General features: G+C 53.5%; 1 protein-coding gene across 2 annotated transcripts in view; it reads right to left on the bottom strand.

Moving 5' to 3' along the window:
- The window catches only part of AGRN (agrin), a 129,085-nt gene extending 105,316 nt beyond the window's left edge, over positions 1-23,769 (bottom strand). For both annotated transcript variants that reach the window (XM_056332233.1, XM_056332235.1), the window contains exons 1-2: positions 23,232-23,769; positions 14,813-15,074 (exon numbers count right to left, since the gene is read on the bottom strand). In XM_056332233.1, coding sequence (XP_056188208.1) covers positions 14,813-15,074; positions 23,232-23,420 — 451 coding nt within the window. In that variant the 5' untranslated portion in view covers positions 23,421-23,769. The remainder of the gene's footprint in view (positions 1-14,812; positions 15,075-23,231) is intronic.
- Between the last annotated feature and the right edge of the window lie 879 nt (positions 23,770-24,648).

Here is a 24,648-nt window from a genome sequence, read left to right as displayed (position 1 = left end):
CCTGCTCCTCACAGGCTGGGGCACAGCAGGCCACCCCAGGAGGGAGCAGTGTGGGGACTGAAGCCCTGGCAGCTCCCATACAGAGCCTGGCTTTGCATCCCCCTCCCTGTGCCTGGGCACAGCAAGCAGGCAGGATGTGACAGCCGCTGCTCCCAGACTGCGGCTCACCTTCTCCTTCCAAGCCTTATGGTGATGATGCTGGAGGAGAAAGCAGAATGAGAGAGGCCACTGCAGCAGGACCAACAATCCCTCTGGTTCATATCCTGCTGCTGACAGCAGATGTTTAACAGAAGAGTGCCAGAGCCAAGAGCTGGGCGAGCTTGCCTATACGCTGTACCATCCCCCGATCTGGAAAACAGCTCTTCGGGGACTTCCTCAGTCAGAATGGGCTTAACTTACACAATTGCCAAATAACTGATTGACCCACCCATCATGATTTTGCCTAATCCTTTTTCAACCCCTTAATATTTCTGGCTCTTACACCATACATTGGCAACAAATTCCTTAATTTAACTTGTCTCTGTGTAAGGGTGTCCTTCCCTTTGAGCCTGCTGTCTAGCTCCTCCACCCCTCCAACCTTTTAACAGCAGCAAATTCCCCTCTTATACATGGAGCTGCATCGCGCCCCTTTACACGGACCCTCCTTTCCAAGGGAAAGCCTGTCCCAAGCCAAGAGGCCCCAGCAGCCCTCTGGGAAGAGCTGTGGGCTGCTTGGTCCTGCTGAGACACGCCAGCAGCAGCACGCAAAAGCCAGAAAGAAGCATGGTGTTTAAGAGTCGGGTACGTTACTCTTCAAAGACAAGGCTGGAAGCCCCTCTGCAGTGGGCAGCCTCTATTAGGACCCTTCCTCTCCCTGCCATGCACCCTTGTGCCCAAAGCCACCACACCTGAAGCCTGCCAGTGACACAGCAGAGCGGTGGCCCAACTCCAGCCCAGTGGCTCCCTCCCCTCCCGGCCCATAGCAGCAGGCACAGGGCACCATGCACTTGGTGTCCCCAACCACAGCAGCAAGAAGCTGTACCAAGTGACCAATGATTTCCCTCCTCCATCCTAAGCTTGTGGGGATCCAGAAGTTTGGCACTCAAGATGGAAACTTAACCAACAGCAAGGGAACCACGCCCCAGAGAGCTGCCAGAGACAAAGAGCAACCCATGGAGAAGGGGGCTCTCTCTCACCAGGGTGACGACCTGTCACCTGTCACCGCATCTCCATAACATTGTTTGCAGGCAACCTCACTGCCCAGGAATGCAGCTGGCACATGGGAGCTGGGAGACCTGCTGAGGTTAGGAAATGCTTCCTGCACAGAAGAGCTCACTCCTCAGCACATCTATTAAACAAAGCCACAAGTGACCTGGCTACTTATCTGAGGAACACCAGTCGGCCCTGGAAAGGAAGGCTGCCAGACAACTGCAGCTCCAGCAGCCAGCTCCAGGACACCAGGTCACCTAAAGTGCGCACAGGTCATAAAGAATCACTGACTCATTCAGGTTGGAAAAGACCTACAAGATCGTCAAGTCCAACCATTAGCCCTGCGCTGCCCAGCCCACCACTAAGCCACGTCCCTAAGCACCACACACTCAGGATGCAGGAGCTGTAGCTGCACACATCCTGGGCCTGAAGCTTCCCCATACCCAAATCTACCTTTTACCCAATCCACTTAGATATACATCCTCCAAGACTTCCAAATACCAAGCTGGTGCTCTGCTTGCTGCAGAGATGCCCTGTAAGAGCTACCTGGCCTTTGTGATATGGCTTACTTGGCACTACTGAAGACAGCCCCCAGGCTTTCATGACCCATTAAAAATGAAGAAACAGGTTGTTTTCTGCAGAGAAGCAGGGCTGTGGTAAGGGAGAGGGAGCAGCAGGCTGCAGGGTGGGGTATGGGGCAGCAGGCCACCTGAGGGACACAGCACGAGGTCACTGCATCCCCCAGGTGCCAGCCCAGGCAGAGTCCACCCCAGCACAGCCTGGGAGCAAACACCTCTCTCCCAAAGCCCTGCATCCAATCAGCCTGCCTCTGCTGCACTGGTATTCCAACCAGAAGGCAAACACAGGAAGAAATAGGAGACTTTTTGCAAGTTTTGGTCTCTGCTTAGTCTGGGACGAGTTTGTTAAGGTGGCAACCACGCTGAAAGCAGCAGAACTGCTCACCTAGAAGGAGCTCAAGTGGCTCCTCATGACAGTTTCCCCATGCAACTGCCAGGAGCTTCTACTGATCCTAGTTTATCTCTTAGATAAACAGCATCAGTTAAAACAATTTGCTCAGGGATTTTATCACTACATAAACAGACAGCCCAGTGTAACAAGGAAAGCAGAGAGAGAAACTGGCTGTAAGCAGGAGACTGACAAATAAAACAGACAAAGCCCCCTTGTTTTCTCAAAGGCTGACTCCCCAAGAGCACAACTGTCCCAAATGAAACCACAGACTATCCCATGCCAAGCTCTCACCAACCTGAACCAACAGGAATGGCTCCCACAGCCCAGTCAAAAGATTTTGCTTGGATAATAATCGAGGAACAGAACTCTGTTCCAAGCCCATACCACCGATAGATCTGTTCATTTGTAAAGGTTTCAGGTACCAACAGAATGAGAAGTAGAAGAAAAAGGATGAGCCCAAATGGAATTCCCTGGCAAAATATCACTGTAGACAAGGTGGAGCCACAGTATGATCCTGCACCTCCTGTGGCAGAGAAAAAGCTCCTGCACCACGTTAAAAATGCAACTGAAAACACTGAAGAGGATCCCAATTACATAAATGGGAAGGCCCCCAGGGAAGAGCAGACTCCTCAGATGCTTGCCCTGGTGTGTAACTGGACTGCAGCACCCCGTGACACACAGGCACCCCACCCCCCAGCCCCTCTCCTGCTGGGTGTCTGTTTCAAATGCAGCCATCCACGAGTTACAGGATCAGTTCTGAATTTAAAGCAAGGACCTTTCTGGTCTGCTGCACAACACCGGCCGCTGGGTTTTCCCCAGCAATCGCATACTAGCATCTAAAAATCAATGCATGTCCTCTTCTACCAGGACAGCCAAGAGAAAGAAGGCTGCAGCGCTTGATGTCGCAGGGACCCAGACAGGAGATGACCAGCAACAAGAGACCACCCCACTCGTGCTGGGGAAGGATGCCACCCCTGCCTGCACCCCTGGGTGGTCAGTGCCACCACCGGTGCCGCGCCATCGCCCCAGCACAGCTGGGATCACCCCGCTCCCCACACCAGCCCTTTCCTGCAGGCAGGCTGCTCCTCCTACACCTCGAGCAGATCCCGACGAGCAGGGTTTCTCCTGCCAGCCTACCTGGCTGTGCTATGACTGGAATGCTGCCCTGGCTGCCCGCCCAGCTGCTGCCCGTTAGCACAAGAATGGATTAAGGTTTATCGGCAGAAAGGTGCAAGGCGGAGGGCTGGTACTGCTGGCAGGCAGTGCCCAGCCGAGCCCAGGGAAGCACCACTGGCCAGGGCTGGCTGCATGGAGGGACAGGGAAACGGCCTCCAGGGCACTGAAACCCAAGGAAAGGGTCCAAAGCCACCCCTGCCCACCTACTGCCTCGGCTCTCGTGGGTTCGAGATGCACACCTCACACAGCACACAGTCACTTTGCTCCTTCCCAGGTGGTTTCTTGCTCAGCCTCTGCTGGCACCCATGGGAAACACTGCCCAGGGGATGAGGCCGGGTGAGCCCCAGCCTGCCCTGGCCCTCGGACCCGCAGAGCCCTGTGGGTACCGCTGTGGGTACCGCTGTGGGCACTGGGGTGAGGGTCCCAGCACTGCTGAAAAGACAAGAGAGCAGCCCCCCCCCCCCCCAAGTACGGATGAACTGAGCCCCACGTACGGAGGCACAGCTCCCAGAACACGCTCTAACCTCTTTTTCGAGTTTCTACTTTCTTCCCAATCTCGGATGATTTTTACATTCCACAGGAAGCAGGAACCTCACCATGTTATGTTAACATGTATGGTGAGAGCATGCAGAGCTGAAAATACACCTTACAGCTCCAGCTGGTCAACTGGCTTTTTTTGTGTCTGTGCCCATCGCTGCCAGCTGCTTCCCAGGCCACAGGGATCAGGAAGGTCTGTCTGCTTGGGGCTGTCCTGTCTGAGGTGGGAAGCCAGGATCCAGCCCGCCCGGTGCAGTCAGAGATTCATCCAGATCACTTTTACACCCTCACCACCACTTCTTTGAGGCTGATGCTTCCTTTATAATGCAGATATTCCTTGATTTTACAGAAGCATTTGAAGGCCTGAACTGACCCAAGGCCCCCAGAGCACTGTTGGTTTTTTTTTTTTCCCAGAAACAGAGTGAGACATGGTGCTTCTTGGCCAAGGAGAACAGCTTCAGAGCCAAGGCAATCAAAATTTGGCAGCCAAATCAGAGCTGGCAAGCAATGTATTGGTTGATTTTCCATCCTCCGCCCTCCAGTGACTTTTTTCTTCTGAACCCCAAAACTGCAGAAGTACTGCAAGTGCTGGGAGACCACAACTCACTCAACCCTTTGGATACCGACACCAAGCACCTGGCAGTTTCTGTTTGGGTAGGAGCTAACACATGCCCAGCCAGGCGAAAGGCTTTGGCTACAATCCTCCACCAAACATTGCCACAACACAACAGGCTGGGAAGAAGTTTAAAGACTAGTTTTGAGAACATGAAGTTAGCCTCAGAATGGGGGGTTGAGTTCAACACCACATGGAGCGCACACACCAGGGGCAAGCTGTTACAAATCAACTCTGATCATCCCTCCTGGCCTTTGGGTTGTGCAGCAGGAGGTGTCCTTCCAGCCTGCAGCTATATTTCAGAGGAATAGATAAATTTCACTGGTGGCATTTATGCTAGAAGGAAGACACGAGCTAGCTCCAGCTGTGCTCTCCTCAGCTAAAGAGCAATTTCAGTGCCTCTTCTATTTGCCTACCCTTCCAGACCAGCAAGGATGCTAGGATTTTACACTGCAGAGAAGAGAACAAGCCTAGGTACAACCTAGCAGGTGGGTAATCAGTTATCCTGAGCTTTCCCCTTCTACTGCTGGCAGCCATGAGCAGCCCACCGAGTTAGGACTCCTGAGTCCCATCCCCTGCTTGGTCACAGACTTGCTCTGCAAACTGGGACTGGACCGTATTGCTGCTTACTTACTGTACCTGTCTCAGTCTGCAGAAATGCAGACAGCACTTAGGGAATTAAATGGCTTGTTAACATGGGCAAATTGCTTTAAAGCCTTTAAGGAAAAGATAACTGCTTTACACCATTCTCCAACAAATTCTGAGCCTCTGCACTTCCCTCTCTCCCCAGGAGACAGCAGTTTAGATGAGGCCAATTCCAACCCAAAGCACCCCTGCACGTCTGAAGAGAGTTGCAAGCTGGTCTCCATGCCTGACCAGCCCCACTCACCTGAACCATGGAAGTGAGGACTAAATACCCAAAGAGAGGCAGTGCATTTGGGAGCAGAGAGATCAGCAAAACCTCCCTCAGCCTTTCCCTGTTCCCTGTGTTTTAACCAAGTATCACCCACAAATCACAGATGCCAAGGCACAGCCAGTCCTCCAGTTCACTTAAGCTAATTAGTATCCCTGCAAGACAGAGAGCACAGTGGTCTAATATTAGACAGAAGATGCACTTACAGCCCATCAAGATGACACAACATCCTCTGGGAGCGTGCAGTTCTCTTCCAACATCCACTGCTATTCAGGGGAAAAAAAAAAAAAAAAAAGGATAGGAAGAGGCAGCCTGTCATGGAAGATGTTATAGTTTGTCTCCTGAATCTGGAGAGGGGCTGCAGAGCCATTTTAACCTGCTTTTCTTCTCCCAAAAAGACAGCCTGAGAAAAGATAATGGAATAAGCAAACTACAGAACCAGGCTACAAGCAAAGCCCAGCTGTGAAAGAGCATCTCTAGCTTATGAACAGTGAGTAGATGTGCTGGTCCTCTTTCAGGGCAGAAATCCACTAAACCCAAGAAATCCAGCTAAATCCATGTGGCCTCAACTTGAGGAGGAAAATCCACTGCCTAGTTACTCTACGAATGACATACACAGGCTCCCCTCTGCAGCAAACGCCAGCCACTGCTCCTGCTCCCCCAGCCGCTTAAAGACCCGGCTACAGCAGGTTTTGTTGCAAAACACATTTTACCAGCAGGCTCCTGCGTGAGCCACAAGATCTCTGCTGCCTGACACTGCCTCTGGGATGGGACAAAGTAGCTGTGTGTCAGCACAAGGCGAGGCAAACGGGGACTACATTTTACTGAGCAGAGAAAGCGGCTGTCGGGTGAAGCCGCAATATGGACCTAAGGAGGCAAGGGGAATTAACAGCGCTGGGATCTGGCCAAGGCACAAGAGCTCACAGAGATACTGGTCAGCTCAAGGCCTCAGCTGTGATGGTGCTAGAGATCATTCATAAAGCAACCAGCAACACGAGAAAGCGGATGAGATACCAGGTAGGCGAGGGCAAGCTGAGCAAGACCAGCAATTCACAGGGGCTTGAGGCAGCACCAGGGACACAGCCCAGCCCGTGCCGCTCCACCACCGGCCACCCTGTTCCACTTGCCACTGCCGAGTGTGGGAAGATTAACGGAGACTGATGTGGCTGCTGGACACAGAAGAGCCAGGGGAGTAAAAAATTAGAAGGAAATAAGAAAGAGTGGTTTGAAACCTCACACATTCTTACTTTGTAGTCTGTGCTGCAGCCAGACTGAAATTAGCCAAATTGAGTATGAATTATTGAAAGCACTAGAGTCCCATTTCCTTTGCTAATCAAAGAAAAAGATTTCAAGGAGCTGAAAATGTGGGAAGAGAAGCAGTTTTTTAAAGGGGGAAAAAAAAAAAAGAAAAAGGCATGGCTAGAATGGCTTTTGTAAGGAGGGAGCAGCCTGCAGAGCACTGCTTACCTCCCCCCCACAGCCCATCGGGGAGAGGAGGCTATCCATCCTGTCCAGGGGCACAGGGCTGCTCCGTCCCCACCCTGGCCACAGCACATCAAAGAGCTCTCCTGCTCCTGGAAGTCATCCCAAAGGAATGCAGGATCTTTGCGGAGTGTTTAATAAGATAAACAGACCCAAGCCCCACTCTCGGGTAAGAATTAGCACAGAGCAAGCCCAGGCGGGTGCCGGCAGTTCCAGCAGACGCCTGGCAGCTCTGACAGGCAGATGCCCCTGGGCTCGCGGGCAAAGGCTGGTCCGTCCGGTGCTGCCCATCGCCTCGCCACGGCGCAGCACAGCCCAAAGGCTGGGGCAGGTCAGCTCTGTCCTGCCCACCAGCAGAGCCCAGCTCCCAGGCTTTATCTGGAAGTCAGATGAGTACTAAGCCATTTCCCTCGTATCCCTGCTGCTGACCTGCGTGCCCATACGCCCCAGCCCTGGGCTGGAGAGAGTCCACAACCAACAGCACAAACCCTGGCTGCACCAAAGGGAGAGCTCTGCCCACCTCGGGCCACAGGAGCCAGCGATTTGCAGCACAGAGAAACAGAGTTGAGATCTGCCCCTGCCAGAAAGGCAGGGCCACTCTGTCCTAGGTGGCTGCAAATTGGTTACAGCATTAAAACAATCTAAATTCATACATGTGACTGTCTGGCTGCACTCTGCAAGCAGCCACACCTGTACATTTAATTTACACTTCCAGCACATACAGTGTGACAGGGCTGACTGCTCCCTCCCATGTTTGATGCTGTGCAAAGAGATACAGAGCAGACGGGGAAGCAAGTGACAGGGAAGGTTTGGACAGAAGCAGTTACAGCACAGCAACACCTCTTGTTAAAGTTACAGATTTGTGGCCTGGTGACACTGTGACCAAAACCAGTATGTAACAGTTCACACCGCACAGGCTGCCTGCAAAGCCTGGTGCCACAGCCTGCGGCACCAGCAGTGCTGACCTCCGTACGTGAGCTAAAGCGGTGTGGGCCCAGGTGTAGAGAACAGGCCCCTGACCTCTCACCCAGCTGGAGGAAGAAGGGAGGGACGCAGCTCCCCGTTTTACATGATGGCTCCAGGATGGGGTGGGGGGATGTCAGAGAGAGGCAAGGGGACAGAAAAGCTGCACTCAAGTCCTGCCACGTGTGGACTCCTTGATAAACCGGTCAAAACAGTTCTGCAAAGCCAGGAGATGCAAAGAGGATGAAGGAGATGCTAGAGTCAGAGATCTGCAGGCATTCAGTTTAGGAGATGCTCAGAGGGAGAGATTCAGAGCCAGCCTTGTCAACAGGAACAGTGATGCCTGCCAGTAGGAAGCATCACTGGCACCCACTCCCTGTCACCCCCGCAGCGGGATTTCCTCTTCTGCCACCCCCAGCACCACCACCAAAGGTTTCACATGCCTGCGGAGGAGCTCCCTGCAGCAACCCCCTGCCTGGGAGCACTGCAACACAGCTCTTGACAAGTCCCCTGAGCACGGCTGGTGCTGCACAAACATCCTGCAGCGGGAAGCACCCAAAGGAGGCTGCAAGGACTGAGCATGGGACATGGAAATGTTTCTGACCAGGGCCAACAGGAACTCATACTACCTTTTCCACCCTTCTACCCCATGTCTGTACAAAAAGGATGAAACAGGGAGAATGCTGCTTCCTTGCACATTCCCACCAGTCAAGAGGTAACATACCAGCCCCAGACCAGCGCTGATCAGTATCCAGCAGTTCAAGAGGAAAACACATGGCAGAAGGACGTGCAAAGACTGCCAGAGCCCCCAGCAGCAGCTCCCCCTCCGTACCACGGCAGACGGCAAGCCATGGTCCCCCTCCAAGTTATTAGTGGAGCAAACAAAGGAAAAGCAGAACCAAGAGCACATGGCCGGGGCCCAGCACTTGTCATAACTGCACAGCCAGCACCACCAAGAGATACACCGTCTGTGCTGCTGACCGAGAAGCCCTAGCCGATCCCATAGAGAAATGCAGCAGGATGTGCCAGAGTGGGAAGTGGGGCCAAAGAAGCCTTCTCAGACCAGTAGCCTCCCACACCAGATTAAAATTCCATAGGAATTTGCTAAACAAATCTACTCTCTTAGCTACTGCCATAAACCCATGGGATGTTTTGCATTACTACCATGCAAGGCAGGGAGGAAACAGACCCTTAGGCTTGGCCCACGCACAGGGCCCCCCACGCTAGCCGCAGGAGCGCCTGCTGCAAACACTGCTCCAGCCAGCGCAGCAGGGTCAGGGCTGCGGACAGGGCAGGCGGGCTTCTGCAGCATCACCCATGGTACCCGGCTCCATCGCCCCGAAGTGCCAGCACCTCCTCCATCGGCACACCCCTGCTGTGCCCGGCCCCGCCTGACATAGCAGCCCTGTGAGGAGAACTGCTCCAGCCCCAGCAGCCAGCTGTGCTGCCCCAGTGCCTGGATGGGGAGGTGGGAAGGGGTCCCCAGGAGTGCTCAGCCGTGGATTCTCTCCTCTCAGTTTACTACATCTTAGAGCTGCTGGCTAACTCTCTCACCCTCCCGAGACAGAGGTGTTGATGCTGTTCCCATTATCTTCAATTCAAAACAGATCCAAGAAGGGGAGGGAAGGAAAGAAAAACCTTCTTTAAGAAGAAACCCACACACTAACCCTCTTCCTGCCCCCTCCCTCGCCTGCTCTGAGGCACAATGAAATGCCAGGGATGGATTAAAAAGAAATAGTTGCAGGGGTGGAAAAGGGCTGCAGAGACCAGAGCATGGGAAGTGACCACAGCCCAAATCACCTAACACAAACCCATGCCAGCAATTTCCTTGCTGAGAGGAGCCCACTATGCATGCCTTGCAGTCTCTGTAAGGAGTCTGAAAAGAAAATTTTGCATGGGCTGGTTTACAAGAACAAAACGTCTCAGTTCCATGGAGGCAGAGACCTGAAAAGAAAGAGGACAGAATAAAAGTGAACAGGCAGAAGACAAAACAGAATGGACAGTGGAACTCAAAGGGAAATGCTTTCAAAGCAGTCCCACTCCCAAGACGACATGGGAGAACCGAGGCTGCCGGGTGGATGCAGTTCTTCCACAGGAGTCATTATTAGGGTCACCCCAGAGATGAAAAGTCAGAGGAGAGTTCTGGACTGGCTAGAATCAGAATTTCACTAAGAGCTAAGTGACATTTTTAAACATATGGAGCATCTGCAGCACACCGCACGTTGAAGACAAGCCAGAGCAGCTAGCTTAATTACAGGCATCTATATGGAAAAGTTTCAAAGGCCTCTGTGCTGTCCTCACAGCAGCACCCCAAGACAACATGTTGCCCCCCACACACACACCCCAGCTGCTAGGCTGGGTGACACACAGCACCAAAGGTGACCATCCCAGCACAACACGTCCCCACCTCGCTGCCCACCCAGAGGGAGCAGCCCCAGGCCCACAGCAGGGCTGGAGCAGGCAGCAGGGGAGCTACGGAGGAGCCCCGTGGAAGCACGAGCACAGCACTCGCCCCAAGCACTCTCAGCAGCCAGTCCAGAAAGGGTTCGAGACAGCTGCTACAGGTGCACATAGTGGGTCAGTCCTCAGCCTTGCTCTCACTGCTGGGATGATTCCCATCGGGGAGGCAGAGATTGCCTGCGCTCTGCCCCTAATGCAGGCACATCCATCCTTACCAAAAGGCTTAACCACCCCCCTAACATGGTTCATAGGCCCTATTTACCATGTCACACGAAAAGCTGCGGTGACACTGCATTAGTTAAAGCACAGAGCAAGAGTTTCTTGAACATGTGCTGGATGCGCTGCTCTGGGATGAGGGTCTCAAGCCGGTAGCAGGACCTGTTGCAACAGCGTGTACTGACTGTACCCAATGCCAACAGGTTTCACCACACACCATACTTGTGAAGCCAACATACATGGCTTCTCCCCCGAAGGTTCAAAGTCCACACACATCTCCAAAGCTAGCCAAGCAGTCTCGGCTGGGGCAATTGCCCCAGCGCTAATGTAAATTGTGCCACAAGCAAGGCACTATTTAAGAGGAGCTCTGGGTTCTCATTAACCAAGGCCCTAACAAGGGTTTAATCTGAACTTCCTTCCACCCAGACAGCTCAGTGTGGAGTCACACAGCCCCTCCCACACTATACACACACACAAAAAAAATCTTTATTTTCTTCAAGTACAGTTGCGATCAAAGTGAAACATGAGACACAAACAGGGGAACAATCTCTCAGGGATTAGTCGGTGCTGAACTCCAGAAGAGCGCGCTTGATGGTGCTGTCAGGGGAGAGCAAGGGGAGGAAAGCACTGCACCTTAGCACGGAGCCGGCCAGTGCTGCGCCTGGGGAAGCTCTAACACCTGGACAGCGACTCCAGCCCTCCCCATGCAGTACCAGCATCCACAGCACAAATACAGCAAGGCTGTGGCTCATCAGGCTAATTCTTTCCCCAGAAAGCCGCATCCAGATGTCTTGAAGAACAAGAGGAAATCCACCCCCAGCACTGTGCAGCACCTCGTGCTGCTCAGGGCCAGCTCCCCTTCTGTGCATTCTGCCACGGAGGCACCAGAGCAAATGTCCTTCTTCACCCGGGGACCCAGTCCAAGCCTGTGCCCCAGCCTCCCGCACAAGCCCCAGAGCTGCTCCTCAGCCTTTCAGCACCAAAACACACCCTCAGTGCAGAAGGCAGTTTGCAGAGCTTAACTGAAGTCTTTCATTTTGACTACAGCTGGTCAAAACATTTTTACCACAATTAAGTGTAATCAAAACACACAGTTTTTACTCTAAATCGGAGCTGTTTCACAGAGATGCCCTGGTTTGAACTTCCCTCTTAGACAGACAAGATTTTAATGTCTAGGATTTTTCCAAGCTGGAGTGACAGGAGATGAAGATACTCAAAACGTCAGTGTTTTTCCACTCAGGTGCCACCATTCTTCCAATTCTTTCTGCAAAAGCACTCAAAGGTTTGTTTTTAAACTCTAAGTGCAGCAAAGAGCAGTGTTCTGGGCAACTTTGCTTTGAACCCTCCTGTGGGGAGCTGATGGGTAACAAGTCCTGGAACTAAATTCTCAGACTCAGAGCTCAGCAATGGTTCCCAGGGTGGCAGAAGCAGGTTCTCATGCCTGGGTTTGCATGGCTTCCCAGAAGCCAGCAGGCAGCTGCCCTGGGTGAGCTGAAAGGGACTTTCACAGACCTCAGGAGAGGCCTGAGCTTTGGGTAGGGCTCGAGGGAAACCGAGGTTTTGGCGGTCAATTTGTTCCATGCTATCTACAGCAAACCTGGTAGCACACAGCACACAGGATACTCACATAACAACCAGGCTTCCGAGATGTGGGAAGAAGAAAAGCAAGTGCACTGGATATGACAAGCAAGGTGGGTTTATCAAGGCAAGGGAAACAGCTGACAAGCCAGCTGGATGCCAAAATAAGAATCACTGCATCTCCCCCAAGCAACACCTTTTGACCTCCTCGAGACACTGGTAACTCAAGGTTGCCTTGGTTTTGTAATTTCTCAGCAACACGCAGTCCGGACGGGTCTCCACCAGTTTGGAGAAATCAGGTCCACTGCACCTGGCAAGTTGCCTGTGGGCTGTTTTCCAGCCCTCCCCAGCCCCTGCTCCAGCCCCTACTCCGCATGCTGACAGCATCCCAGTGAGCCCATCCCAGTGAGCCTTCAGGAAGAGGGGTCTGCTTCGCTAAAGGAAGCAAGCTGTGCAGCAAACAATCTTCAGAGAAGAGAGGAGTCCCAGAAAGAATCACCTGCTGCCTGGCATGCATCAGGAAAGGTTAACACAGCAAGGAGGAAAGATAAACCCACCTATAGCTATACGGACCTGCAAGTTAAGTACCTGGTAAAGGAGAGTTCAGACATGCACAGCTTTAGTGCCTTCAACTCCCTTGCACAACAGCATGGGAGCCACACCAAGCAAATCTTTCCATGATACCACATCACAGGGCATGCTTATAGACAGACACATCCAGCTACAGCCCAGTGCACGCAGGCACTTCGCACCTCTCCCCTCCTGGGACCAAGACACCAGTACTGCTGCAGGATATAGCAATGCTGGGAATGACCGTCCCATCACCACCCCAGCCTGCTGCAAAAAGCTGTCCACGGCTAGAATGTGTCCCCAGCTGCAACAGGTCCCAGCCCAGCTCCAGCGCAGCCAGCCCCGACACAAACAGTTTTGAATTTTCCCCCACTAAAGGCAAAAGCAGGAATGAAAGGGTCCCAATTCCACATCGAATCTACAGTATTAGAAGGAAAACTAGACCTCCCCTCATCTCCCAGGGGCCTTAAGGGACAAAATCCTTCCCCACAAATGGGAGCCACCCAGCTCAGCCACCCCAGCTCACACCCACTGCGTGCAAAATCAGCATGCCAAAGAACACAGCAAATCAAGTCAAAATTCTTCCTAATGTTTGCTCAGGTTTAACAAAAAAAAAAAAAAACAAACCCACACACACATTCTTTCTCCCCCCTCCCTCTCCACTAGGTACAAGGAAGGAGCAGGACTGATACATTCCAAGTGCAATATGAGATATATACAGATACATATGTATTCAGGTAAAAAACCTCCTAAAAAAAATGCCTTACAAAACCCACTTGAGACAGGCACTTCTTGTGAGCTGCTCTGCTGAACTAGCTCTCTCCCAGCCTCCCAGACAGAGAGCTCGGTCATTCACCTCTGTCAGCATTCACAGCTGGAAAAAGGGGTTATGGCCTCCCCTCTGCACATCCAAGGGGAGGAGGGAGCTGATCCGCACGTTTATTTGTTGCCTGCACAGAATTCCTGCATTCCTTCCCTTGTTTACTCATCTGCTCTCAGGACACACTCAGATCCCAGCAAAGGGCTTTTGGGGCACGACATTCCCCCATGAGCTTCGAGCTCTTGCTGGAACACAGGACAAGCATAAAGTGGGGAAGAGAGAAGCCAAAGAATGGGTTGTTACAGAAACGTTTTCAAGGTGGTGGGGCAACAAGTAGAAGCAAGTCTCTCCAGCTCTGCTCTCCATGGAGGCACATCTCCACACCTGGAGGTCTAAGACACTATTAAAAAGAGCACATATGGGCTGTCTCCCCCTCAGCTCTTCCCAACAGCTATGTTGTTACACCCACAGCACACTAGTAACTCTGCCATCCTCTTTGCCATGGCCACGTCAGCACTCCTCACATTGTCCCACAGACAGCTACAAGTCAACTCACCTCATCTGAGCTCTTTCGGGAGCAGACACAAAGGTTCCAGAGAGGTTAATGTACGAGGGATACAGGGCTTCACCACAACAATTCAGAAGCATGCCTCATACCCCCAGAAATCACCCAACTGCTTGGGCTCAGCTTGGTTCCGACTTAGTTATACCCTGGAGAAGCAAGCTTTACCCCCATGCAGAACTCAGCTGGCTTCTCAGGACTCCGCAAGGCTGACTTGGCAAGCAAAGAAGCTAGGGGTGACCACCACAAGGGACATGCCTTCACCACAGGATTAACCCATTAACTTACTAGCTCTGAATCCATGGGAGGGGGGGGATACAATAAATCTAACTCTGGTGTGAGGAGTCTAAATTCCCTGGTAAGTGCTTGCCACAGACTTGTGGCAGGACAGGACTTGCAGTGGGGATGCTCCCAACCACACTGGACTCATTGCACAGAGGACTGAGAACCTGCACCAAACCTGGAGCAAAGATAATATAAAACAACTTTGCTTGGCTATACCTTGGTTGCAACCACTGCCTCTCACAACCAGGTCAACGCCAGGCACTGTCCTCATGACAAGTGAGTCCACAGAGCAGTATGACCCTGCCCTAGACACATGTAGCAGCAGGACTGATCAGTCTCATCACCAGCGAGATCGTTTGCCAATCAATCATTTACAAGCTAAGAGCACAAGGTGGCCAACAGAGCCAGGGCTTGGCTGCTACTGCATCTGCATGCCCAGAGCACCCCAGGGAAAGCCAGGCACCCACACTCCAGCCTCACCTTCCACGCAGTGCTCCACCTCCTCCAGGTTGCGCAGCGTTATCCGCATGAGGCTGGAGTTCAGCATCAGCTCATTGCGGTGTGCTGGCCACATGTACTGCGGGGCAGGGTTGACGAAGAAAATCCGCGTGTCCCCAGTCGAGACTTGATTGTCACAGATTAATGGGTCCCCGAAGCCACCGATAACCACTTTGTTCCCACCATCCAAGAGGATCTCGTGAGTGACGATGTCTTTGCCTTTCAGATAACGCCAGACTCTCACCTTGAAGGAGAGGAAGAAAGAACATGTGAGACCACTTCACAGCCACAGACAGTTGGCACTTTCTGGCCTGGCTAGATTTTATCATGTTGTCACAAGATGCACAGGAGGGGTTCACAGGCTGGCAAAGCCTTCCAGCAGAGCTAATTTCATTAGACACCCTTCTAAAAGTACAAAATGCGTGGGCAACCAAGGCAAAAGCATGAACTACTCTTTCTGCCAAAGCTGCACCCAGCTCTCCAGCCCAGGCACTTGGCACTGCTGGCCCTGCCCCCACACAGCCTCGTGGGGAGCAAAGGGGGACAAGACTCGTGTCACAAGGGGCCCCTCGGCCAGGCAGGTTCTCCAACGAGGGACAGAGACCTCTTGTCCCCCAGGGCATGCCTCTCCCCTTTGCACTGGGACACACTGCCCTCGGTGCCGATACCCAGGATTTGCCTTCAGCTGTGCCCAGAGCTGCTACCAAGCGTGCCACCGGCCCAGTCGCTGCTGTGGGGATGCCCCACACCAAACCCTACAGCCAGCCACCTTGACTAGCCTCCCTGGAGGCCCACAAACCAAAACAGCCCACCTCCTTCGTCTCATCACTGACTGGGGAGGGCTCGCCTTCCCCACCCCAAGTGCAAACACCCAGCAAGCCCCGGCACAAAGGGGCTGGCGGCGGCAGAAATGCCCCTTTCCTTTGTTCGAGCAAGAACAATAGCTCCAGATAAGCTGCCGCTTCTCAGCGGACACTGGAGAGCCACCAGCAGGCACGGCTGCTACTCGGAGACCCAGCGACCAGCCTCCTGCATGGTGCAGGGGAGCCCGGCAGGGCCAGCAAGGTGGGGGCTCTCCCGGGACAGCAGAGCAGGGGTGGGAGAAGGGATGAGCAGATCCCGCAGCCTCAGCGAGGCAGTTCAGCTCGGACCAGGAAGGCTGCTCAAGAGTTCCCCGGCAGTAGGAGAAGCCTCTGCTGTATGCAACCAGTGAGACTGAGGATGAGCTAATCGACTTCTTCCCTCCAATATTGTTCTAACCTTTATGCCCACAACAGCCATTCCAGTTGCCACCTGGTTACGGCTGGGAATGCTGCTCTCCAACAAGCGACACCGCACTTAGCCAGGGGAAGCTGGAAGAGACTCAGCCAGGAAAGTAATTTATATTAAAAAAATATTCAGAACTGACTCAGTCCTGCCCATTACTAATAAAGAATTCAAATTCATAGCAGGAGATTCTGGACTAGATGCTGGGACAGAAGCGAGATCCAGCTTGCCTACCACTGACCCTTTCTACATAGACGAGCTGGGACCCCATCATCTGCAGACACAGGGTGAGGGACACAATTCAAGCCCTATCAAGGGCAGCATGCAAGTGTCAGCCTGGCCAGAGGAACCCCCTTGCCACTCCCAGGCAGCATCATTCAGGGTGACACTCCAGCTGGTACAGCTCTCCCAGAGATATCCTGACTCGCAACAAAAATCTCAGTGGTGAAATGCACCAAGGGAGAAGAAAACACATCTGAATAAAAAAACACCTTGAAGGGAACATTAAGTGGCTGGAAGGTCCTAACTGGGGAGGACTGCACAACAAGCACTGTCCATCCGTGGGGGAGGCTCTGAACAGGAGCCTTAGAACAGGGGCAGGAGAAGGCAGGCGGGTTGGGTGAATGGAAGAAGGGAATTTTCTGACTCTGAAAAGCCACTGGTACCTTGGGAAGACAAAAGGCAGAGCAGATAATATTCCATGTAGAAGTGTCAAAGGTAACTTACGTTACTACAAAGACTAAAGAAAACCTTTGCCTTAGCAGGCTGGATTTGCTAAAAAACGTGGAGGATTTGGCAGGAGGAGCCCATTTTCCTTTACTTATCCAAACTTCAGGAAGAAAAACAAGTCCTGGTCACAAGAGTTAGCCCCACTCTCTCCATCCCACTGCCAGCAGTGCTAGAGCAGTCTCCTTGGACCTCTTTGCTGGCTCATCCCCCTGCCTAAAACCAGCAAGATCTACACACAGCTGCAAGCCAGCCCCTCTCCAGCAAGCTACCCCAAACAAACCCCCACACAGCAGAGAAGAAGCAGCCCTAAAATGGCTCTAGTGCACACGGGACACCAGAGACATGTCCCCATCCATGCTCATCATGACCCTTCCAATGGGTCAGAAATCCTCCTGCTCCTGCAATTCTACTGCAGGGGGAAACAGGACACAGAGATGAGTTGTCGAGTTGCATGTAACAGGAACAGCTCATCAGAGAGCTGCCTGAGGTTTTGGCTCGGAGCAAGGGCGTTTCTCTAGCAAGAGTGGCTGCTGTAGTGCATGGGTATTACTGTGACCACAGGCATCCCGGGCCCGGCATGCTCAGGGCACACTTTATCACGCTCTGCCAGCATATCCCCTCCTACTGCAGCCCAAGTGCACAGTCACCTGCATTCTCCAGCCGTCTTCACCACCCAAGGAGCACTCCAGCACACCGCGCCAAGACCAGAGCAGTCAGGGAGGTGGTGGCTCAGAGATAAGGGGGCTCTTGATCCCCTCTCTGTGACTCCGAAGGGAACACCAGGGGCCGAGAAAGCATGCTCGCAGGAAGGTGGGCAGACGGGTCTCTCCTGCCCTTGAGGGACTCCAGGGGCGGCAGGGACGCAGGCAGTTGTTCACACTACAGCTTCTATGCTTGACATAGGGGTTGGGGGACTTGTTACAGTTGAGAAAAGCACAGAGCACATACTATCCCCCTTGAGAATGATCCATTTTTATAGTTATCTGCAACTACAGCTCACTGGCTTCTGCCCTTCAAGTCCATCACATTCCCCTCTGGGCTTCCTCAAGACTGTTCAGACAGAGAGACTCTTATTCTTTGCCAAATACCTCCATCCCATTGCTTAGTGACTACAGAAGACACACACACACACAAAAGATCTGACACCACAAAGTGCAAAATAAGAGGGTAAAAACATTGGGAGCTAGGGGGAATGCAAGTCATGACTTCTAACCAATCTTGCAATTTTTTGAAGCCCTAACTCCAGAATTTCAGTGGTGTGAGCTCAGCGCTATCTCAGTCCGGATCAAGAGGCTTCAAGGTCCACAATGATTTTGAGCAGAACTCCCACACACCGTCCCTGCCATGACCAGGAGCAGGCAGCGACAGGTGCTGGGGCAAGGGCATAGAGCCGTCCCACTGCCACAGGAGCAAGCAGGCTGGGGTGAGACACCCCCTGCTCAGCATGAGATTCACCTGTTGAGCTGAAAAAGGGAACAAATTCAGTGTTGCTTGTACTCTACAGGTGCAACTGAAGGTTAAGAATAATGTTTAGGAGTGTATTTTGTTCTCGTATCCTCCTACTTCTCACACCTTCTCCTTAAGGTGTAATATTTGCCTGCCTTGCAGAAGGCCTCTGGACCTGACGGGTCTCAGCTCCTCCCACAGCCCAGCAGGTCCCATATGTTAGAGAGGTGAGCCCTGTTCTCCTGCATACCCAAGATCAAAAACCATCCCAGGACTAAACACCACTGTGACAGATCCTCTCTGGAAGCTGCACATGCCTTAGCTGCTCCCAGACACACAGAGGTTAGCCAGAGACATTGCACCCACGTGCCCTCACACTCATTTGTCTTCCAGCACGAAGGGAGTCAGCTCCCCTTGGGCCAGTGCTAAGCAATGCCACAGCAACCAAAGGACAAGCAATAACTTATACACAGGCTCCCATCCCTCCCCACACAGCCCAAGTCCAAGCTGCTGCGCGAGGGTAAGAAGAGCGGCTGAGAACGCAACGCCTTCAAAGCCGTTTGCGCAAAGAAGCCTGCTCGAAAAGCCGACTGCTCAGTTGTACACAGCCCCGTCAGCAGGAGTTCTGTTCTGGAGAGAGCTGGCAGCCAACCGGCAAACAGAGGGAGCTTCAGATGGCAAGGAAGGGTAGCTGTGAGAGGCAGCTTTCCTCCCCTCTGATCTTACAGGAATCCCAGAACGGACTCGGACACCTGCTCCACTGCCCGCAGGTGGTGCCGTGCGAGGCAGCCCCCCTCAAAGAGCCAGTCTGGGGCCACGTGCAGACACGACACCTCAGGTGAGCAGAGGCGGCAGGGTGCTAAGGAGCACCGCATTAGTGCAAGCCTCCTTGCCCGCCTCCCCACCTGGGACCAGCTGTTTCTCCAGCGTTTCGCAGCAGCACAGCTCCCTGTGGTTGCGCTTCTCCCCACAGTCAAGTTAAGACACCTTCCTGCAGCCCCACCAGCCCCACCTCCCCTTCCCTCAGCAGCAGCCTGCAGCCCGCAGGGCAGGCTGCTCGCTGCAAGGTGAGGTGCACAAGCAGCCAGGGCAAAAAACACCAGGAACACAAAGGAGACAAAAGGAAAAAAATACTCCAGGCAGGCAGAGCGCACAGCCCGAGGCTTGGGCTGAGAGGTAGCGGTCAGGCACTTTCACAGCTAGGTCTAAAGGGGAAGAAAGGCTAAAGCCTACCCCCTGTTCTGAAGCAGATTGTAATTGGAGTTAATTAGCATGGCTGTTGTAGTCATACACCTCAGAGCCAGGCCACAGCATTCACAAGCAACATCAGAGTCCACCAGTGCTCTCCCCACCCTTATCCTCTATAATGAATGGACACGAAGACACCAAAGACCAAGAAATTACCTGTAGGGCATCCCATTCATCATTACACACAATTAGGACTTTGTCACTGGTGACTCACCGACTACATCAAGGACTAGGGAAGAAGAGGGAGAGAGAAAAAATTGGGCTAGAATCTAGTTCCAAGAGGTCCCTTCCCTACAGCAGATTCACTCACCCTCTTGCCAGTGAGCACATAAAACACTGGATTAAGACTGTTACAAGACTCCTGGCAGCTACAGGGAGGCAGAGTAAGAACAGTGAAAACTTTAAGCAGATCCTTGCAAGGATATATTTTAAGTGCAGTCCAAAACCAGAAAGTAAAAGAATTTTCCACTGCGCCATGGGGGTCCATCCCACAGTAGGGAACGGGACCACCCCTACAGTGCTAGCAAGTTCCTGCCAGGAAGATGCTCCGAGAAACACCAGCCTTGGTCTTGCAAAGAAAGATGAGAAGTTCGAGCACGGTCTCCTCAAGAAGGCAGCTGTCACTCTGGGCAGAAGTAAGAGGAGTCACCACCAGAACTCAGCAGTTCTGGGTAGCAAAGCTCAGGCTCTGCTTGTAGCTTCACAGGCAGCTCTGCCAACCGCTTCCCTCCTGACCATGCACTGACCCTCTCCCTCACCACTCTCTGTGCCTTTCCCTGGCAGAAGCTAGATGCCCTTTCCCTAGGAGCTAGCACAGCACCAAACCCACCTCCAGCCCTGGCAGGAAAACAGTAGCCGCCGTTACCCCCCAAAATATGGGCCCTATTGTCTGGAACAGGATCCACATCCTTTTCAACACTTCCTATAGCACATATAGAACCTGCATTTGTCCTATAAATAGAAGCTCCCTTCATAAATGTCAGGTCAGACCAGAATAAGGTACATCAGAGGACTCAAAAGTAGGAAGGGGCAATGCCAGCACACAGGCTGTAAATAGGATGAAGAGCAGCACCGCCAGCTTGGGAAGAAGAGCAAGCCCTGGGCTGCAGCTAGAAGCAAGCACAGCGCCTAGCTCCCACGTCAAATCCCTCGGCGAAGCGGCACATCAGCCAGTCTGAGTGAATTTCAGGAGTTCTGTCAGCCTGTTCTTCCTTGCTACTCACCTCCTCTAGCAGCAAACGAATGGCTGGTAGCTACTGACGCGTGTTTATCCAACATTAACCTCACGTTTCTTCTCAGTTGTAATGTGCTTCATCTATCAGAGGCTTCAGCAGGGAGGGTTGAGAGTTTAACTAGGAAGAACAATGCACTAATGCAGCACTCACAGATACTCACATACCTGCTCCCTCACAGACCACCCAGCACCAGTAACACCCGCTGTGTTGGGTGTGGGCTCCAGGGCACTCCTCCCGCACACTTGGCCCTTGCCTTTCCTCTTCAGATAAAGAAGAACCTGACAAGAGATAACTGTGGTATTTGGAGGTTACCCCAGGGCCTAAGGAATGGTTTAGAGTATGACAGTGAGGAAGCGGACACTGAGTGTTCTCACCAGGTAACCAGCAAGATCCTTTCTGCACCTGGGCTTGTTCCAGCTCCACAGGGCAGCAGGAGCCAGCGGTCACCTTTAATGCCCTAGCTGCCCTTTCAGAATCTAAGGTGCTTGGTAAAAAAAAAAAAAACCAAGCCAAACCAATATGCAAGCCTGCCTAACCCTGCAACCCAGCATCAGCAGAATCCACAGCAATTTCAAATCTTTGAGATCTTGGAGTGAAACAGGCCAACAGCTGCTGCAAAAATACACATTTACAAGTCAAAGTCACTAGCGTTACACCCTCCTAAATCACAGTTAGGAGATATTTACCTGCTTTCAGGTCCTTAAGACACCCCAAGTCCCATTTCAAAGCTTTTTTTTTTTTTTTCCTGCAAACGCACCATGAACATACCCTTAAAAACTACACAGAAAAGACTGATGTGTAGGTAAAGGGACTGAAGAACCACCATTCCAAGAAAATTGCTTAATGTCACAGCACGACTGGGAGAGCCAGCGGCACTGCCACAGCGAGACAGGATGGGCACTTCCATCCAAGGTAGGAGAGTGCATTTTTCTCCTTTCACTTTCTCTTACAGGACTCTGGGACTGGAAAGGTATCTTGGCACCATGTTCTGGACTTCAGGTGCTGTTATGACACATGTAATTGGCAGACGCGAAATCCCACACTGAACTCCGGAGTAAGTCACACAAGCCTTCTCCGCAGCATTGCTTGGGATGGCTGAGGGAAAGGCAGGCGAGAGACTCTCTTCGCAAGCCGAGCGATGCAGACTGTGTTTCAAATAAAGCCACCCCCAGCAGACCACATTCCTCCCCACATGTTGCTCCTTAGCTGCTCTTACTTGGACTTGATGGCACACTTTCAAAGGCAAAGCTGCTGAGCAAGCAGGTTTACCATCACAGGAAGCACGGATTTCCTGGCCCAGAGTCTTGCTCTAATGCAGCAAGATGAAGCCTGGATTTTACGCTAGCCAGACACCTTAACAGGCATCTGCAGTGGGAGGAAAGAGACCCTTTTTTCTAGATGAGCATTTCTGCCTCATCACTAGCCTCACTGGACCACCTCCTGCCTACTTACACAGACACCTGTGCCCCAGCATCAGGTGGCCCACATCCATACAGCCATATGTGCCCCAAGCTGCCGCAGGACACCGGCTGCTCGCAGCAGCTTATTAGTTTTCTACATAGCACCCAGGATGTGCCAGACACTTTGCAAACATACGGTCTCTGCACTAGCCTGGAGGGGCTGTGATCTAATTTACAAGAGAAGGGTACAGATTGTGTGGTATCGAAAGGGGCAGAGCAGTGGGAGCAAGCGTGAAGCAGTGGGCACCAGCTGGACAGGCAGAAGCTGTTCGACTACTGTACTGGGCTGAGAGATGCTCCAAAACAGAGGGCAGCGTCGTGGGATGAAGTTAACCTTCCTCTGCACCGGTAGACCTCTCCCACCAACGCGCTGCTGCGCATCACCCCGGGCCCTGCTTAGCACTAACCACAGGCAGGAACCGCAGCACTTTTTAAGGATGGGTAGAAAAGGGGACGGGAAGAAGAGGAAAAGACAATGTGGCAGCATGTCCTCCTAAGCGAGATTCCTGCCCCGGGAAGGGTTAAGCCATACAGCACGTTTTCTGACAGTCAGACGGATGGTGTTTCAGGTTGCTCAGTACTTTACATTCTCTCAGCTTGGGGGGGGAGGGGGGTTAAAAAAAAAAAAAGAGAGAGAGAGAAAAAAACCCCAAAACCCATAGCCAGAGGCTAGATTCGTAGTTAAACAATAGCTAGAGCTAGAGGAACTCAAGATGCTGCTAAAGTAAACGGGGAGCTGCCCTGAACACCTTCCCCGTCAGCCTCAGCCCTGCCAGAGAGAAAGTTGGGAGCCAGCCCCGCATCACGGCAAGGAGGGAAATGCCCATAAAAAGCAACCTTGAGAGATTCCCCTCGACACAGCTGTGGGAGCTCCAGCGGGGAGAGACTCCGCAGTCTAAAAATACATAATTACACACCAAAGCTCCAGCGCACATACAATAAAAACCACATGCGCCCGGCCGGGGAGGCGCCCGCTCGGGGCCGAAAGTTTCCCCCCGGCGCCCCCCCGCCCCTTACCTTGCAGGAGTAGGTGTGGTGCACGGGGTCCACGTTCATGATCTCCTCCACCGTGCCCGTCAGCACCACGTTGGCCTCCTCCTCCCGCCGCTCCAGCTCCCGCTCGGGGCACGTCGCCCCGCCGCCGCCCAGCGCCAGCAGCGCCAGCAGCGCCAGCAGCGCCCGGCCGCCCGCCGCTCGCCCCCCCATGGCCCGCCCGGCCGCTCCCGGCCCCGGGGCACCCCGACGGCGCGGGCAGACAAAGCGACCCCCGCTCGCAGGCAGCGCTGGCGCGGAGAGAAGGACTACTTTTGTTCGGGGAGGTGAAAAGAAGGAAAGAAAGAGAGGGAGGGAGGGAAAGAGGGAGGGGAGAGCAGGGGAGGGGAGAAGGAAGAAAATCCCAAGAGGAGGAGGAGGAGGAGGAGGAGGAGGAGGAGATAGCTCTCCCCGAAGCGGCGGCCGGCGAGAAGCGCTCGGTCCTCCGCCTTAGCCCCTGTAAGAAAGCCCGTAGATTTGCATGCAATCTGAATTGCTGATAAGGAGGGAGCGGGGGCAGGGGGGGAGAGGAGGGAGGGGGTAGAGGAAGGAGGGAGGGAGGCAGCCAGCCCCGCTGCCGGCTCTTATTGCAGAGCTGCCGAGGACGCCACCCCCAGGAAAGGGAGCTCGCATCAGGTTAATGGATAATCAGCGCGCCAACGTGAGGAGACTTTTAAAGGTGTAGGGCCGCTGCCGAGCGGCTGCCGGCCCCGCCAGCCGCCCGCGCCCCCGCGGCACCTGGCGCCCTGCCCGCCCCCGGCCGCGGCCCGGAGCCCCCGGAGCCCAGGGTCCCCCGCTCCGCAGCCCGCACCCGCGGGGGTGCGCAGGGCGGCCGGGTCGTGCGGCTGCAGGAGGGGTCCGGACCCCCGCGCTTCCCCCCCCTGCCGCCCCCAGCTCAGCCTTGGCATCGCGGGGGGGCTGCTGCCAGCGCTGCCCCCCTTCTCCCGATGGGGAAACTGAGGGCTGGGCAGCCCACGAGTCCTCTGTCCCCAGGCACCCGCGCCTGGTCCCTCACCGTCCCCCCAGCTACCAGGGGGAGATGGCACGGGGGCTGCCCATGCCTTGCCCGAACCAGGGCAAAGCCACCCTCCCGGGGCATGGCCTGCGCCTTCCCCTGGAGCACTCTGACCTCTTGCCCCAGCTTTCTCCAGGGACTGGACGTCAATTTTTCCAGATGTCGTGTGCAATTACTGCAAATATAAAATGAAAAGTTAAGTGGCACCAGGGGAGGGATATTGTTTCTCCTCTCCATAAATTAGCCATCCCCCAGAGGCATTTTACAAGGCTGTTTTACTTGATGGCCCTAAACAAGTCATGTTTGTGACCCAGGGCCAAGCAGGTGAGTTACAGATCACAGGGTGAAGTGGAACCACACCGGTGCCACGATGCCAGTAGAGGACAT

Source organism: Falco biarmicus, chromosome 3 (assembly GCF_023638135.1).
Source record: "Falco biarmicus isolate bFalBia1 chromosome 3, bFalBia1.pri, whole genome shotgun sequence".
NCBI classification, from domain to species: domain Eukaryota; kingdom Metazoa; phylum Chordata; class Aves; order Falconiformes; family Falconidae; genus Falco; species Falco biarmicus.
The sequence above is the reverse complement of the archived record's forward strand: the minus strand, read 5'-3'. Positions and strand labels throughout refer to the sequence as shown.